At 46.2% G+C, this 17,365-nt stretch overlaps 1 protein-coding gene across 1 annotated transcript; it reads right to left on the bottom strand.

Annotated features, from left to right (window-relative positions):
- Positions 1–11,554: 11,554 nt before the first annotated feature.
- CITED4 (Cbp/p300 interacting transactivator with Glu/Asp rich carboxy-terminal domain 4) lies at positions 11,555–13,662 on the bottom strand. Its single transcript, XM_084300509.1, has 2 exons — positions 13,621–13,662; positions 11,555–13,408 (listed from the first exon to the last, which is right to left on the bottom strand). Exon 2 carries the CDS (start codon positions 13,394–13,396, stop codon positions 12,782–12,784), a length of 615 nt encoding a protein of 204 aa, XP_084156635.1. The 5' UTR covers positions 13,397–13,408; positions 13,621–13,662; the 3' UTR covers positions 11,555–12,781.
- Positions 13,663–17,365: the final 3,703 nt, after the last annotated feature.

Below are 17,365 nucleotides of genomic sequence, written 5' to 3'. Positions count from 1 at the left end.
AGGAACTCTTGCAGCGTTACTTTCATTGTCTTGAATTCACTCACAGGTCCTTCAGACAGGAGCAAACAGATCTTGCTGACCATCTGCTGGGGACACGATACAGCACTGACAGCTTTTAATAACTCTTTGGAGTTACCAAACTCCAGTGATTATCTATTTCAACCTTAAACACTTTGCTGTCAGCATTGTCTATGGCCCTGGATTTTTGCAAAGGCTTTGCAGGAGAAATTAGTCATTTGTGGCAGTGATGCTCTTGACATGTGCAACAGTTGTGCTAGTTGGAAGAGCATGATCCTTGGGGTGTACTGGCAGAAATCAACAGCAGTTCTTAGCGGTCTTTTCAACTCACTGAGCAATGTGGAGTGTTCACTGCATGCACACACTTGTGGTAGGATTTGTCTGCTCTGAGATGTCTAAAACATAACCTCCAAGTCTTAGCTTGCTTTTCTTTCTTGCCAAAGGAGGGAAATAGGTACCTTCAAATCTCATCTCCATGAGGTGTCTTTCTCAGGATGTTATATAATTTCATTTTGAAGGGACCCTGAGCAACACGCTTCCTAAATTCCCCTGTCCCACTCCAGCAGACCAGCAGCTCTGTGGGGCAGTGCTGAGTTCCTCTTCTTCCAGGGACACTTTTGAAACCCATCAGAAGCTCCAGGAAAGCTAAGAATATGTTTAATTATTAAAAATACTGCTCCTTCCCCATCCTAGCTGTGTCGCCTTTGCAAACACAGTTTGCTCTTGGCACTGCTCAGAGTACAGCATCAGAGTATTACTTTGATTTTTCCATCAGTAGTGATGTGCTTCCGGCTTTTGTGATCTGGCTCTCGGTAGCCTCATGCAGGTGACCAGTGTGGCTGCCAAAACAATACACAGGTGCTCAGCTGAGAATAAAAGAATGAATTAAAATTCTCTCTCTCCTTCTTATGGTTTGTATTGGATTTATATTGGTTTATCTTGGATGTTTATATCAGAAGAAGGAAGAGCTGTGAGCGGGATTGGGAGAGGACTACACAGCCCTCCAGCCATGCAGGAAGAGACAGACTTCAGTGTGGTTCTGCACAACAAATGCAGGTTGGAGAAATGCAGGTGGAGAAATGAGGGTGAACACGTATGGCCAGGAATCAATGAAGACCTTGGGGGAAAAAAAAAAAGAAAAAAAAAAAAAAAGAGAGAGAGAGAGAGAGAGAGGGAGAAGATCAGAAAACTGTTGAACTGAGGAAATGAGGTCTTTTCACCCCCTTGATATTTCACTGGTCATGGGTAAGACATGAACTTTTGTAGCAGGCTGAACTTGCAGAATTCACTGGAAATGTGAACTTGGGGATATTTGTGACAAATCTGGAAAAGAATATACATTCCTGAGGCTGCTGAATGCAATATGTCTCTCTTCAGACTGAAAGTTTTCACTGTATCTGAGCTACACACACACACAACTGACACTAGGACTTGACCGACTTGTCAAAACTTCTTTCAACTCACTAATGCCCTGCAACCGTCTTTCCTATTTACAGTTGAAACAGGAAGAGCAGGACTTGGTCCATACCTTGGTGTAGCAATTATGAAGCAACCTAACGGCAGACTGTAACCAGCATCTGAAAATCGTGAGTGTTGTAATGTGCCATGAACAGCTACATGCCCCAGAAGAGACCCTTATCTTACAAATACTGCAGAAAGATGGATCACAGAGTTCCTACTGTGTTTTCTAATCAACAGTGTTTTATCAGAAACTCAAGATGCAGATTCCCCCTTCTCTCTTCCTCCTTCAGGGCAAAGGTTGAACTGGGAATCAGGCTGGGATTAGATGCTTGCAAAAGCAGTCACTTGCAAAGCTTTTATTATGGGCTCAGCCCTTTGGCTCTGGTATATTGCTTAAATTTGGCAAAGAACTGCTTTTCCTAATCTCCATTCAGGCAGGGACATGTGGAAGGTCCTGGGAATCCCTACCTCAGTTGGAGAACTTGGGTTCAGCAAACCGGGACTATTCCCCATGAATTCTCCACAGTAACATTCTCAAGAGATTGCAACTTGCCTGCCTGGCTGTTCAGTGATGCACAGCCCCTCTGTGTTTCTCTTCTTGCCTGTGATGCCCTTCCCCATGATCCAGAAACCAGAGAATACATGAGGCTGCTGACCCAGAAGAGAGATAAAATTTCAAGTCATCAAGCCAACAGCTGGTGCTTTCAGACCCTCTTCCATGTCTCTGTGTGCATGACCCTGAGCCCATGGCTGGCTCCTGCAGATCCAGATGGATATGCAGATGAACTATGGGAGGCACCCCACTTTTTCCCATGTCCTGGCTCGTATGGGGGTACTTGTGTGTCAGCTCTTCTTTTTCACTCCTACTCAGTGCCATTAGCAGTACTATGTACATCACATGAGGCAGCAGATGCCTAACTGCCATTTCCTGCAAAGCCCCAAGCCCTCCAAAGAGGGCATTTGTAGAAGAGGCCAAAAAAGCTTCCAGCATCGTTTGCTACAGTCACAGATCTCCTATCCCACAGCTCTCAACAATGAAATGAAAGCAATTCTCTGAGAAATCTTCAGATGGAAAAGAAAAGCCATTTCACCAAAGCTGTCATTCCAAGCCCAGCAAGTATATAATGTTTACATGTGCACTTAGTGCTGGTGCCTGTTCATAAACCTGAACTTTCTTCCAGATCACAGCAGCCTGTGTCTGGGTGAAGGACTCCTGCTTCTCTACACATCATCTGAAGTTGCCTGCCAGACCTAGGATCAATATTTCTCTCAAAGTTGGTTCATTTGTTGTATTATTTTGTTTATGTCCACAGAAGGATTTGGCTTGTCCCTTTATATACAGAACAGTCACCTGTATGAAGGTAGGCATCTTCTTCGTGGAAGCTTTGTGCACTGGCTAGGAATCCATAATTAATTGAAGTTAATTGCATTATCACTTCTACCCTCTTACCCAGGAGGCTTTATGTCCTGTGCAGGCCAGCAGAGAGCATGATATACAGCAAAAGTTTTTTTAGGGGATTCCTAGTGCCTTGGCAGTACAGTGCCTACAAAACTTCCTTATTCTGAGCAGTGACTGTCTCATATGCTAGGGGAGGATTTTAGATCATTCTCAAATGCATTTGTGCAAAACTTGTTTCTTTCTCTCCAGAGAAACAAAGTGATATTTCATAATTTTATTGAAATGATTTTTATTTTTTTTTCAGTTTCCTTAGTAGAGAACTCTAGATCTGCTCATTCATTGATGTTTTGCTCATTTGTTCTTGTTGGTATGTTGGTCTCATTTCTGGTTTCACTTCCACACTCTTACTGGGAGAGTCATGTAATTAAGAAACAAATTAGGAAATTTAGAATGGAAACTACTGTTTGAAACTGCTGATGTTTGGAAATTTGGTGTTGTAGTGGATTTACTGTATAAGTCTGCCAAGACTGTCAGTTCCATGTGCATCATAAATGTCACTTGAGATCTGTGTATCTTAAGCCCTTCTCATATTACATATTAGAAGGGATTACATATTAGAAGAGATCTTTAACCTGACAGAACAAAAATAATTTTCATGGACTTGTCACTAGTCTTCCCTGGACTAAAACACCTTGCATGAGGTTTTTGGGTTTTTGAAGGCAAATCTATCAGATAATAAGATGATCTGTGGAACATTTGCTCCAGGTTCCCTTTTATCCACATAAGAATTATAGACCTAGATGTGACAGACCCCAAAGGTTCCTTAAATCACATCTGAAAAGCAGCAACGCTGATGTCTCAGCAGTAATAGAAACAACGGATTTTTTACCTAAATAGAGGTAAAAATAGAAGTTTACCAACCTCTATATTAGACATTCCTCCTTTGAAGATATCCAAGTAAGACTTGACCTGACATCTTCTTCATCTGATAGCTTTGTGGATACTGTAATTCCTTAAAGCCTATCTGTTGTCATCTACATACAGATGAAACTACACTCACGTGGCATTACCTTTATGTAGAGGAGCTGTGTGCATTGCAATGACATTTACCCATGCTTTGTTTTGAATTTTCACTAGAATTTATCTTCAAGCCAACAGACTTTTTCACTATAAGACTGATGTTTTGACTGTTGGTCTGAACCCTAGGCAAACACCTTAGCTCTGGAAGCAGAAGAGAGTGTGAGCACCAGCACTGCCCGTTCCCTAGACCCTGATTTTGCTCACTCTTTTTGGTTGTGGGCAGGTGCCACGGTAAAGCACAGATTTAAGTACACATTGGAGAATATGCATGATTAGTCATAGAGCAAGCTCTGCCCACAGCTGGAAATATCTTACCTGGTGCAGTGTGTTCTGAAAAGAGACTGCAAAGTAAGAAGGAAAAGGAGCTACTGGAGCAAATAACTTGTTAGTAGCACTGTCTATAGCTGGAGACGGGAATGTGCATCAGGTCATTGCACTGGGCCAGCTTTAACTCTCTTAGTTTCTCTTTCTGAGGTGCACAGCTCAGTGTGAGCTGGTCTGGAACCTCAGCTTGATACAAAACTGCTGCTTAGCAAGTTCAATTACAAATAAAGCTGTGGGACTTCTGAGGTGATCCAGAGTAATTTGAAAAGGGATAGTCAGCTTGATTCAATGTGTTTCATCTGTCATGCCTCTTTGACAAGAGGCCTAAAGAGTCTGTGGCTTCACTTCTCTCATATACTGACTAAGCAGCATCAGGAGTAAGGACGGTGAGTTCCTCTTAGCTCCTCACTCTGCATAAGGGAAGGAGCATGTTGGGATGTGGGAACAGAGACTTCTTAGCCTCCTTTCAAACATCAGCACCAAGCAGCAGACAGCTGATGTTCAGTGGTGTGTGGACTATACAGTCAATATATATATATAATATATATATATATATACAGGACATGTCAAAAGAGGACTTCTGGATCTGCTAAGGGACTTGGGAACTGGCTTTGATCAATGCCTTGGAAGAGGTTATTGATTCTTCTTCTTATTATTGATTCTTCTTCTTCTTCTTTCAGGCAAGCAACACCATCCTTCTTAGACATATCCTCATTGGCAGGTGCTTGTAACTTGAGGATCCAGAGCAGGGGTTAACACCAATGTTTCTGGCATTCACATAAGCAGGCCTAACTCTAGTTTCTGTTTGCTAAAAGCAGAAGCACCAAATCAGAATTAAAGAAGCACCAAATTACCCTGGTATGTTTGATCCCCTGAAGGGTCAGGCTGCAATGCTACATAAAGCCAAAGTGATTCTGCCCCATTGTGGCAGCTGTTACTCATGTGTTTGCAATTGGCTGCCTTCATCCAAATCAGTCTTATTTCTTGACAATGCAGTGAGGCAACGTTATTGTGAGGGAGCCTATGCGAACAGGCAGTGATCAGGTGCCTAAGTGTTGTCCAAACACAGTAATGGCTTTCTTGGGAGGCACCAGCCCTGCAGCTGATGCATCTCCCTGCCTCTTTCTGTTGCCATATACCATGGGAGGAGAGCTGGGACCTGAGGAAGCACTTACCTATAAGATGGGATGGGAGCTAATGTTCAGAGCATTGCATTAAACCCTGTAGGTGTGGTGCTGTTTGGGTGAGGGGTGTCCTGAGCACCCAGCTTATCCTTTGAGGCAAATGCTGTAATTTGTTTTGGAAACTGAACAGGATAATATTGGGTATAACTATGGTTTTATTTTTTATGAGCCATGAATGCTTGACTAGTAACATTTACAGCATGGCTAGAGGAGAAAACCATATCTGAGATAGTTCTCTCTTGTAGCCAATATTTGACTGAATATTTCTTACTAAAAGTGTTTTGGAAGTGTTAGAAGATGAGGAAAATTGCAAAATCTCCTTCCTTCTTCACCCCTCTGATAGCCCAGAGGACTCACAAGCAAAGTCAAGATGTCTCAAGAGCAAATTGTATTCTTGTCCTGTGTGTCTTTAGTAGGAACAAACTGACCCCAGGATTGTGCTGCAGAGGAACTGAGCAAAGCCTGTTCCTGCTGTTTTAAGATCAAGAAAATTCAACCATTTTTTTTTCTAAGGGGAGAGGGATGCAGAATCTGTGAGCGCCAAGGTTAGAAGGCCTGGCAGTATGGAGAAGAGAAGATAAGACTCTACACCCCAAACTTCTGAGGCAATTGCAAACTCAAAGATACAAGGCTTAAGAGAAAGGTGAAGAAACAGAGCCCTAAAACTAAAACCCAGCCTTGAGTTCAGGGCAGTGTCACCCTGAATGTCATGTGTATGATTGCTTGTGCCTTTAATACATGTCAAATGATGATGCCCATCAGATCATGGGCAGCAAGGAGGGCAAAACATCTTATGACATGATGGCATCAGTCTGTACAAGTTGGCAGTTGTAGTGTACATAGGACAATGACCCTATCAAGAACACCCCTGGAAAGTATTTGAGATGGTGGGAAAATGAAGGGATGGTGCTTGGTTGCAGTTTTTAGGAATGCAAGCATTTGGGCAACGATCACACTAGTCTTTTACGTGCAGAGGTGGTCTTCCTCAATCTCCTAGGCCAGTACGGCTCACAGGAGAGAGAACCATAGCAGTACATGCAAAGGCACATGTGATATCACACATGTGATAATATCACACATGTGATATTATCCTCTGGGAGAGATATATGGAGTCCCTGCATACAGATCTCTGAAAATAGCAGGTCAATGCTTGTGCCAGCCTGCAAGCAACTTGAAATGGAAGAAATCAGGAAAGAAATGAGAGCAGTGCAGCACTGAAACAAGGGTCTGGAGAAATCCCATCCTCCGAGGTTTTCAATATTTGACTGGATAAGGCCCTGAAAAATCTGATCTAGTGAAGACAGTCCTGGCTGGAGCAGGAGATTAGACAACATGACCTCCAAAGATCCCTTCCAGTCTAAATCTTTATGTGGTTCTTTGATGGATGAATGAAAAATAGAACAGCCAGACCTAATTTTAGCATTGGAGAAATCCATGATGCATCTATGGTTTAAACTACTGCTGTTTCTTATGCCATCCTGTAAAACTAGACAGGACAGAAAAAGGTGGTAGTGACAATCTACATCATGAAGTGATTATTGAATGAGAAGAGGCTCTGTAAGGAGCATCAAAGAAGCTATAAAATCATTATTGGTGTGCAGCAGATGACTATGGAATGATTGGGAATTAGGGCGCACCCAACAAAATAAATTGGTGGCAGGTTTAAAATGAAGAGGAGCTTACAGAGCTTAAAGATCTTAGCAAGAGCTTGCTTACGCCTTCATAATTCCCTTGCAGATTTCATTGGCAAAAAATGTTGCTGAAGTAAAACATCAATGAATTAAAAACTGAATGTATGTTTAGGTGGTTAGGTCCACAGCTGTGTATTTAACATGGTAAAGACGTAACGGGTGCCTCAGGAGCTCCTCAGACCACTACTTTCCAAAACCTGTGAGGGAGCATCAGAAGGACCATGTACAATCACCCAATTTTTCAAATTTCTTCTCCAGGGCTAGATGGACTTTTGCCTTGGCCTTCCCCAGCAGTTATCATCTTAAGTCCTCAATCCCTTTGGCTGCAAATGGGACATTGTCTCTTTTTGGTGGTGTAATTCTGGCCCATGTCCAAATTTCTGGTTATGGACAGTGAGGGATGATACACACACGGATGGGTGACACACTGGGCTTTGTCAGACCATAGGTTCCTGGGGTACACAGCACTGCCTTGAGGTGCATCTGACAGCAGTGCCTAGGGCAGAGGGAAGCCTGGCAGGCTTGCAGTGCTCCTTCACTCTCTGGCATTGAATGATCTGTGGCTCAGAAACATCCTGGATCAAAACCAGGACCTTTATTCAGGTGGATTTTTTCCTTGAGTTTTTTGTCTATCTGCTGTTTGAAGCCATGTGTCTCAGCACCTATCACATCTTGTGCCATAAGAGATATCCTGGGTCAGGCAAAACACTGTCTAGTTTCATATCCTGCCTCCAAGACTGTTCTCAGTGGATGGCTTTGGAAGAACACAGGCATAAGGCAAGCACACATGTCACTGCCCTGGCCAGTTTTCCAGTTCTTAACCCTCTCTTGTTTGCAGCATCCTAAGTGAGACATTTTTAATGTGCTTACAAACCCTCCGTGGATTTCTTTTTCAGGAAGCTGGACAGCTGTGCCTCAAACCCTCAGCAACCTTGCATATCTGCAATGTCCTGTTGGTGGGAGTCCCACAGCCCAACTATGTGCTGTAGAAAAACCCACCTCCTTCAATTTGCTTTGGACCTGTGATTTGCCAGGTCTCCTTTAATGCTCGTTTCTTGCACATGCAGAAGAGTGAACAACAGCATCACTTCTCAGATCCTTTCTGAACAGTTCTGGTTAGTCGGGCCTGACACAGAAGCTGCCCCACAGCTCTGAACACCCGAGCTGCCCTTCTCTGAACCTTTCCCAGTTCCACCCTCTCTAAGCCAGGGAGGCAGTAGGAGGAGGACAGCACATGGTGCCCAAGTTGGAGGTGATCCATGCAGACATACAGGGATGGCTTCTGTGGAGCTTCCTACTCTGCTCTTAACAGTTCTTAACCGTCAGCTGGGTTTTTGATCATACAAAAGAATTCATGTAACGTGTGTCATCCTCTCCCCCCACCACCCAACCAATCACTTTCAGGTGGAGCTTTACTGTTTGAGCTACATGTTGCATGAAGAGATACCTCTGCTCACTCAGGATTCAACCTGGCCTCCACTACCTAAATTTGCAGAGATCAACAAATACCTTCCATTACACTTGGTGAAAATCATTCCCCACTCACCTTCCCTGTTACTTGTTCTATAAAACTTTGCCACACAGTCTTTTGCCTCCCAGCCGAAGAGTCACAGTGTATTTTTTGGCTTTTTTTTTTTTTTTTTTGTGAAACATTCATCTGCCTCAGGTGTTTTCCCTTTCTCTACAGCTTCTCTAGCTTTCTTATCTTTTTTTTTTTTTTTTTTTTTTTTTTTTTGTGATAATAAGGCCAGCATTTGGGACAACTCACTAGTACAGACAGTACACAGGATGCAGCTAAATTGTGTATTTATACTGTAGGACACTCATTGTTTGATTCTTCTTTCTATTTCTCTCCTAATAGAGAGAAATGACTTCCAGCCTTCCCATTGCTTTTCTGTCTCCTGCTGAACAGCATGCTAAGATTTTTTCATAGGAATATTCATTATAACACTAAGATTTTTCCTGAGGGACTTTAGTTAGTTTAAGAGATCAGCACTGTGTGTGAAGTCAAAAAAGATCAATTCTACACATATCATTTAATATTTACCAGTCATTGCTCATCCTGTCGCCCAGTCAGTCACTATTAGCAGATCCTTCTCCAGTCCTCTGCTACTCTGAACCACCAAGCATTATCAGCAAACTCCGTCACCATGAGAACATGTGTGGTCAGACAGGGATGTATATGCCTTTCTGTACTTTCATGCTCATGTACTGCCAGAGGCTGCCTCAAGATCCAGGCTTCACGAGCATAATTACAAAGTCTATTTGGATTGTAACAGAGGGTCCAGCCAGGATCAGAGGTGTTTCACACCTGTTTTCTGTGCACACAAACACATGATACAAGGAGTCATCTTTGGGTTGGAAGAACATATCCTGCATGGAGGCCACTTTTGTCCTCATTGTCCAGACTGATTGGTGCTGTCATTCAGCAATGGTTTGCAGTGCTCTGTGGTGCCTGCCAGCCCCCTGCAGACATCAGTGCTTTGGACCATCACCCTGCTGCCCTCCTGCTGGATGAAGAGGTCAGTGACAGCTTGTTGAGAAAGGCAGAGTTGAGCACAGATGCATTTTTTGTAATCTCGAATGACTTCAATAAACTAGTCTGCAGACCCAGGTAGCTGGGTCTCCCCATTATGCCACCTGGCACTTCTCACTGCGCCATGCCAGCCACCCTGCCAGGAAACCTGGATGGCCAGATTTCCCTGTCAAGCAGGGTGATGAAGGAGAATAGAGCAGCCCAAGCTGCACTTCGTACTGCTGCAGCAGGTCATGTGTGACTAACACGAGGCATACAAAGTAGACAGCATGAAGAAGCGTAGTTGAAACTGCACCTAAACCAAGAAGGCATTGGTAAAGAGGTGATGACTGGACTCATCCAGTATACCCCAGTGAAAATACCTAGCAGTAAACCACTAGCAGAAACCATACATGGTTTTGGCTTGAGCTGTCTAGGAAATCACACAGGCTGACCATAGCACTATATTTTGGGGAAAAGCAGAGGTAACACACTTGAGGAATTCATTCCTGCTCTGAAGTCTGCATTTGTAAAAACAAAACAAAACAACTTGGCATTGACATAAACTCAACTGAGCTTGCTAGGACAAATTCCCAATACAATTCTGACTGGGACCCTACAGTCACTCTGCATCTCTGGTAGTTTCAGCTCCTGCGCTCTGATTTAAACCAACATTGCACTGCACAGCCTTCCAACAGGATGTAGAGACAGAGCCAAGAGGATATGCAGACATGTCCCTCTGTCCAGATTGCATCAAATGCCAAATACTTCTTACAGAGAAATGTGTTCCTGTTCCTGGGAAACCACTTCACAGAATGCTGAAGTTGACAGTCCTGCAGCTGTGGGGTGAATACGGTTCCCTGCTTTGTAGCTGTAACACTACAGGCCATGATAGCATATCACACAGCCTGCTTGCCCCCCCAACTACGCCCGACAGCCTAGAGCTATTGAACCCCAAATTAACATTCTGAGGAATAAAACCAGTCACCAACTCCTAGCCACTTAACTACAACCTCTGTGCAAACTCTGTGAAGAGAAAGCAAAACTCTTCTTCGTCTTAAACAGCCCAAGCAGTTCTCTCTGCACCTGCAACACAAGTCCTGCCATTTACTTTTTGACAGCTCTCCATCTTACACAGGCATAATCACCAAAAACTTGGTGATTATGCACAAGGAGAGGACAGGACTTTAACACTTGCTATTGAGCTGTGCAAGGAACAGGGCCAGGGGACAGTGACAGGCAATCTGACAGTCTGAAGTGTGGTCAAAGTTATCTGGTTTCAATAACACCATCCATTGTCCCATCCCTACAAGGCAGTAGAATATCCCTGGAATATTTCTGAATTGTAAGAAGACTGGTCAGCAACCCTTTAAAAAGAAAAATCTCAGCTGTGGAGGAATAAGAGATCCCAAAGGCTGTCTTGAATTTCAGAGCCTTTGTGGTATAGAAAACAGCATAGCTGCAACCCAGCTGTTAGAGTTGCACTTGGTCTGAGAGAAGCATAAGGAGTCACCATCCTTTTGTCTGGGCACCTTGGATCAGGCAGGAACAGGACTGCACAGCTTGCAAGCAGCAGCCACCATGATAGGGTAACCACCATCCACATTGGGAAACTAGCCTCAGTACAGAGGAAGCACATCTCATCCTCCCAGTCACACTTGAAGGACTGACTTAGTTCAAGCATTAAACTAAACAACCCTTACAGCTTAGGTGTCAGGTTGGGAACACTAGCAACTGAATTCACAGCCCACAGATGAGAGCAAAAAACAAGAAAACAAACCACTTCTCCCCAGTACTCAACACTACACCTGTGCCAGAGACAAGCACTGAACAAATGCACACTGGAAATGTTTCAGCTTTTATTTGCAAATTCATCTGTACATTCTCACTTGGTCGTTGAGTGACAGCTGCTAGAAACTGTCAGCAGCAGGGGGCAGCAGCAACTAGGAGTTAACAGGAGCTTTCCACAGTGCCTGGAAACAAGAGACAGCAGAGGAAACAAAACCCCACTAGCTTTTACATTTAACCTTTTCTGAGTAAGGGAATTAGGAATCAAGTCATCTTTATCACATTCAGAAGGGTGTTGGATTTACACGGCCCTGTGCGTTCAGCATAAAGACCTTGCATTGAAGTGACTGCCTGAAGAACAGCCTGAAAACTATCCCAGGCTTTCTTTTTTTGAAGCCAGCATCTTAAAGCTGCAGTACTCTCCATGCATCATTCCCAGCGGTCCCAAAGCCAAATAACAAAAGGAGCCCTTTGCAAATAAATAATCATAGGAAAAAATAAATAAGATTATATTTGGAATATACAGTTGCATGGTCTTTATTTGGTTTCAGAGGTGGAAAAAAAGTGGAGCTAGACTGCAGCTTTAAGCCTTATGCCTAAATCAGCCCAAACACTCAGTAAATTTTACAGTTGATTAGCTATATGGGTTTGGAGATCTGAAGTCTCACAGAAATGAACATTCAGGCACCTATGCACACCCTTCCCCAATGCATAGTTTATTTTTCTCAGCCAGTTAGGAAAAATAGCTTACTGGAAGGGAAGTACCCCCCTTTCTGAGCTGAACAGACAAGACTGAAGACCTTTTTACTGTCACAGTAAGAAGTCCCAAGAAATATCTAACCCCACCCATGTTTGCAAGGGGAAACTGTTTCAAACCATGCACCAGGCAGGGAGACAATCCTCTCTCAGGGGATCCTTTAACTCTGTTGGCATGACAGAATCCTCCAGCAAATCCAGCTACCAGCAGGGTTGCCAGCTGCCCATCACTTCCTGTGCTCAAAGCCTAGTTGTGGAAAGTCATAAGTTCATTATTTCTACTAAACCAGAAATCCTGTTAAAGCCATTTAGAGGCAGCTCTACAGCAAGAGCTCTTGATCTGTTCTGTTTGGGGTACACACCCCCTCCCCAGGAACTCCCAAATGAAAAACCACACAGAAGAGAAAAGCAATCCATTGCAAGCCAGTGTCCGATGATTGTCTCTTTGGGGAAGTCAGGAATCCAGGACAGGGCAAGGCATGGGAAGGGAGGAGGATGGCAGGTGGAGAAGGAAGTTATAAACAAACTCAAAACCACTAAGACACAAGGAGGAGCTCAAAACCCCTCAACAGCTGATGGCACTAGGTTGCTGTTTGCTAACAAAGTCTGAAATGAAGTCGAACTCGTTTTGTCCCAAGAACAGCTCTGGCAGCTCCTGAATCCGGTCCAACCCCAGTTCCAGGACAAGGGACGTCAAAACCTCCTCATCTATGAGATCAGTGTCCATAACATTCAAGGTCAGCGCTGGTGAGGGCATGTGCTGCATGCCTGGGTGCTGGCTTGGCCCCACTCTGTACTGCTGAGCACCAGCTGCCATGGGCCCGTTGCTCATACCCAGAGGGTGACCCTGGTACTGGGTGTTGAGTTTTTGTAGGTGCATGCTAGCCATGAGCTGCTGGGTGCCCACTGGCCCCATGTATTGCTGCTGCTGGCTCGGGCCGTTGAACATCATCGCATTCTGCATCTGGTGGTGGTTCATCTGTCCGCTGAGGTTGGGTCTCGGCCTCATCACACCATCCATTCCAGCCCCTCCGTACGGCATCATCTGACCAGCTGCGGGTAGCGTCCTCAGCACGTGCTGCCCGTGCTGCGGTGGTCCCTGCAGCCCACTCACACCCATCCGGTAGCTCTGCAGCCCGGCGCCGCCGTGGCTCACGGACATCATCATGTGCTCAGCCATGGCTCCGGGTCCCTGCAAGGCGACACGCGGCTCAGGGCGAGGCTCCCGCGGGCAGCACCGCTCCCCGCTCCCGTCCCAGACGGCTTCCACCGAGGATCCCGGAGCACCCCCCACCTTCGCCGCGGCCGGCGGGCGCAGCGCCGCCCCGCCCCGGCGAGCCGAGCCGCGGCCTCCCCGCCGCCGCCCCGGGGTCCCGGGGTCTGCCCGCGCGGGTACGCACCGACCTGGGGCTGCAGAGGGTCCACACTCCGGCAGCGCCCGCTCGGCCGCCTCAGCTCGCCGGGCGCGGGGCGCCGCTCTCCGCTCTTATGGAGGCGCGGGCAGGGGCGGGCCGCCCGGCCCGGCCCCCCGGCACCCATTGGAGCGCGGCCCGAGGCCGCCCGGCCCCTGACGGGGCGGGAGGGCCGCGCTATGGGCGCTGCTGCGGCGGGCATGGGGCTGCTCGAGCTCCGCGAGCCGTGCTCCGAGCGCCCCGTGGTCGCGACATGGCGCGACTGGAGGGAGGGAGGGAGGGAGGGGTGCCGGCTGCCTCCAGTGTGGAGGGCACCGGAGTTGGCACATCCCAGCTGCTCGGGTGGCCCCCCTTGGGTCCGAGGTGCTGGCTCCTTGGGCGAGTTGGGGAGGAAAGGGGTGGGTGGGCTCCAGGGCCGCCAGTCCAGCAGCCCCCAGTGTCCTGCGGATGCTCTGCTGGGGATTCTTAATCCGTAAGGAGGCTTTAAGGCAAGTTCTGCTTCTGAGCAGGATGCCAAGATGCAGCCGTGCTGCCTGGTGTTAAGGCCCCCACAGGCGATGCGTGCTCGATCCTGGTGTGCATTGATACCAACAAGGGCAGAGGTTGTGGAGTGGCTGAGTGGGAGCATGGGAACAATGGAGTCCCCAGTGTGTGGGGCTGGGGAGCCCTCAGTGTGGTACAGGTGCCACAGTTCCTCCAGGGATCGCAGACTGCAGAAAACGTGGGTCATCCCTGCTCAGTACTGGGCTCATATGGTTTGGGGTAAGGACTGGGCCTGGGGTGGCTGTGAAGCCTCACACAGGTCATTTCTGTTCCCAGCCCATGCATGTTGGGAATGGTGGTGCACTCACGTGAAGCATTTTGAACTGCATTTGCTTGCATTATGTTCTCTTGCATTTGACATAGTCCTCACCTGTTTCCTGGGCAGGAACATTGTTTGCCTTTAATATTGCCAACAGTGTAAGATCAGCTCTCAGGAGGGAGTCACCCCACCAGTGCTTTCCTCTTCCCCAGTGTCCCTCTGAAAAAGACTTTCTACCTGATCACATGGCTGGCTGGGGGTGCAGGGATCCATTTTGGTGGCTGTGCTGTCTTTCTTGTTCGTGTCAAAGGATGTGCATGCAGATGTCTGTCGACGGCTGCAGCACACTGGCCCCTATAAGTGTGCACCCTGGTGCAGGAGGGTGCTGGCTACTGTGAGAAGGACCCTTGCTTGATGCCAGCTCTGGCTCTGTGGTCAGCAATGGGGTGCTACCACATGGTGCAGCATTACCAGCCCAGGTGACTGAGGTCAGTTCTTAGTGGCATTGACTAGGTGCCTTGATTACTCTGCCAGCGGTGTCCTCCTAGCAGGTATGCACCAATATTGTCTAAGCAGAGCTACCAGTACATGAATGTTACAAGCAGAGATTTGCTAGTATAACTTTCTGCAGTAGTGTCTTTACCTCGTTAGTGCAGCTTTTGATTGCTGTGTCCCAGTGGAACACATATGCTCGTCCACAGACCCATGTTAGACAAATTATTTTACCATGGACCTACAGTGACACTGGTGCTCTCTACAGGCCATGACACTTTCTATTAGTTTATAAAAGCACAGTGGTGATTTTTCCCCTTTATATTTGTGTTGTGAAAGAACCCAGAGAATTCTTTCTTGAAGGTATTAGTGTTGCATGGCTACCCACTTGGAAAGCAGGTGATGGCAAAGTTAAACTTGCTTCCCCAACTTCATTCCACTTCTGTTTGTTCCACTTTTCAGGAGACTTGGAGCAGATTGTTGCATTGAGCTAGGTAGCATTTTTGTGTTCTGCACATTCATTATGATCACAGACCCCACAAAGCAGAAGGAAGTGCCAACAAAGCTTTTCAAAGGTTGCTGAAGAGGTTTGTTTTTAACTGCATTATTGGAGAAATGAGGTCTAAGTATATACTATCATAAAGGGACTGAAGTTAGGCAGCACAGGCATCTCAGGTGAGTGCCTAATCACACAGCACTGACCTGAAGGGTTGCTTGTGTAGAATATCTCTGTATCAAAACACCTTAAAGCAGCAGCAGCTTAGAGCAGATAATGCCCAGAAGCCATCAGCTTTTAGACGTAAGCAGCCAGGAACAGAAAGTATCTTCCCTTACCAGGACAGAGCACAGGGCCATTAACCTCCAGGACATTCTGTGAGCTGCTTTTGTTTGTCACCTTCTGCCTTCTTAAGTGACTGGGATGAGTTTCAGGTGTTGTTGGTGAGCCTCTAAGTGATAAATCAGTTGTTTAATTGTTTAATGTAATTATGTAATGATTGTTTTTTAACTCTAGAGATTTTGACAAATGCATTTTTAGTGCTAATAAACATACGCTCACGTACATATACCTGTCTGACTGAGAGTTCATATGCAGAAGCACACCCAGGTGAGAAGCAAACATGAGGGGAGTGTCTGCCCTCATCTTTGCAATTTTTTCCAGACAAGAAAGCCTCTCTGTCTCGGAGGAGCGGTGCAGTGTGGAGTGCAAGTTCTGGTCAGTGGCAGGAATTCCTGTACAAGTGTAACAGGGAGAAGGGGCTCTCTGCATTTAAATTACAGAATACCCCAAGGGTGGTAAATAGCTCATTCACTTTGGAAACAGGTTGGCAGATGAAAGAGCATGCTTACTGTACATGAAGCATGAAAATCTATTCCCTTTTCACACTCGTTCATGTCCCTTCTCCTTCTGGAAGGAGGAGCCAGATCAGCAACTCATCCAGACTGAAAATAATTTGACCAGAAATGGAGCTTCCTCATCTGAGATCAGCTGTCTGATCTATCTTGTTATGTTGTCCCCTGGATGTTTCACTGGCATAACCTGTGGTGATTTGAGAGGAACTGAGTGCCTGCAAGGGAAGGGTATGGGGGTGGGAGGCACTGCAATAGAGAGATGTGTGTCTGCCACACTACCTGACATTGTCCTGTGCTCTGTGTCTTGAGGACCTCCCATTCACTAAGCAGCAATGTTTTATTTCACAAGGACCAGCACAGACCTGTTTGATGCACTTCATGCTGCCCGGTAGTCTTTTTGGTGCAGAAGAAGCAGTGTTTCCTTGTCACATTGAGTTCTCAAGTATTAAGAACCCAAACCACTGCAGCTGTATTTACATGGCACTTCATATGACTTGGTCTAGCCCCAGGTTTGCAATCTCTCCTCCATCTCCCCATGCCCTGCCATTTGTAATGAGCCCATGGACAGACTCGCCTTTCCGGGAAAGCAGATAAATTGTCTGCATATCAGATCCAGCCTGGGGGCTGTCGCTTGGCCATCTCTGCCTTAAAGTCATCACATAAGCCACCCCCAGGAGTGTGTCATTCACAGCTTCCTTGAGATGGGACTTCCCCAGTCTGTCTATACTGGTGTCATCAGCCCTGTGTTATGGAGGGTGAATTACCTGGTCTGGGAATTAATGAGATTGCTGCTCCAGAGGCACTAGTTTGGCTCTGCATGACTTGGAATCTGGAAGTGCCACCTGTGTGTTTGTGTCCCAGGTCAAGGCACACGTGGGTGGGCATCAGTTAGCAATCTGACCACCAGAACATTGCAAAATTTTCTTTTCATTCTTAGGAGGGTGCTTGCAGCCTGTTTTACAGCTAGCTTGTATTACTTGCGGTTTTGCTTATAGATGATGTTCCCTACCCATATTTTATCCTTTGTCATCATGCATTGACTGCACAGCTCCAGTGATATCACTGTGGCAATATCTGCATGTTCCCAAAACCC

This window comes from Netta rufina (genome assembly GCF_964035555.1).
Source record: "Netta rufina genome assembly, chromosome: 23".
Classification (NCBI taxonomy): domain Eukaryota; kingdom Metazoa; phylum Chordata; class Aves; order Anseriformes; family Anatidae; genus Netta; species Netta rufina.
The sequence above is the reverse complement of the archived record's forward strand: the minus strand, read 5'-3'. Positions and strand labels throughout refer to the sequence as shown.

Coding starts and splice junctions, on each gene's coding strand:
- CITED4 (XM_084300509.1), bottom strand. CDS start 13,396: ATGGCTGAGCACATGATGATGTCCGTGAGCCACGGCGGCGCCGGGCTG.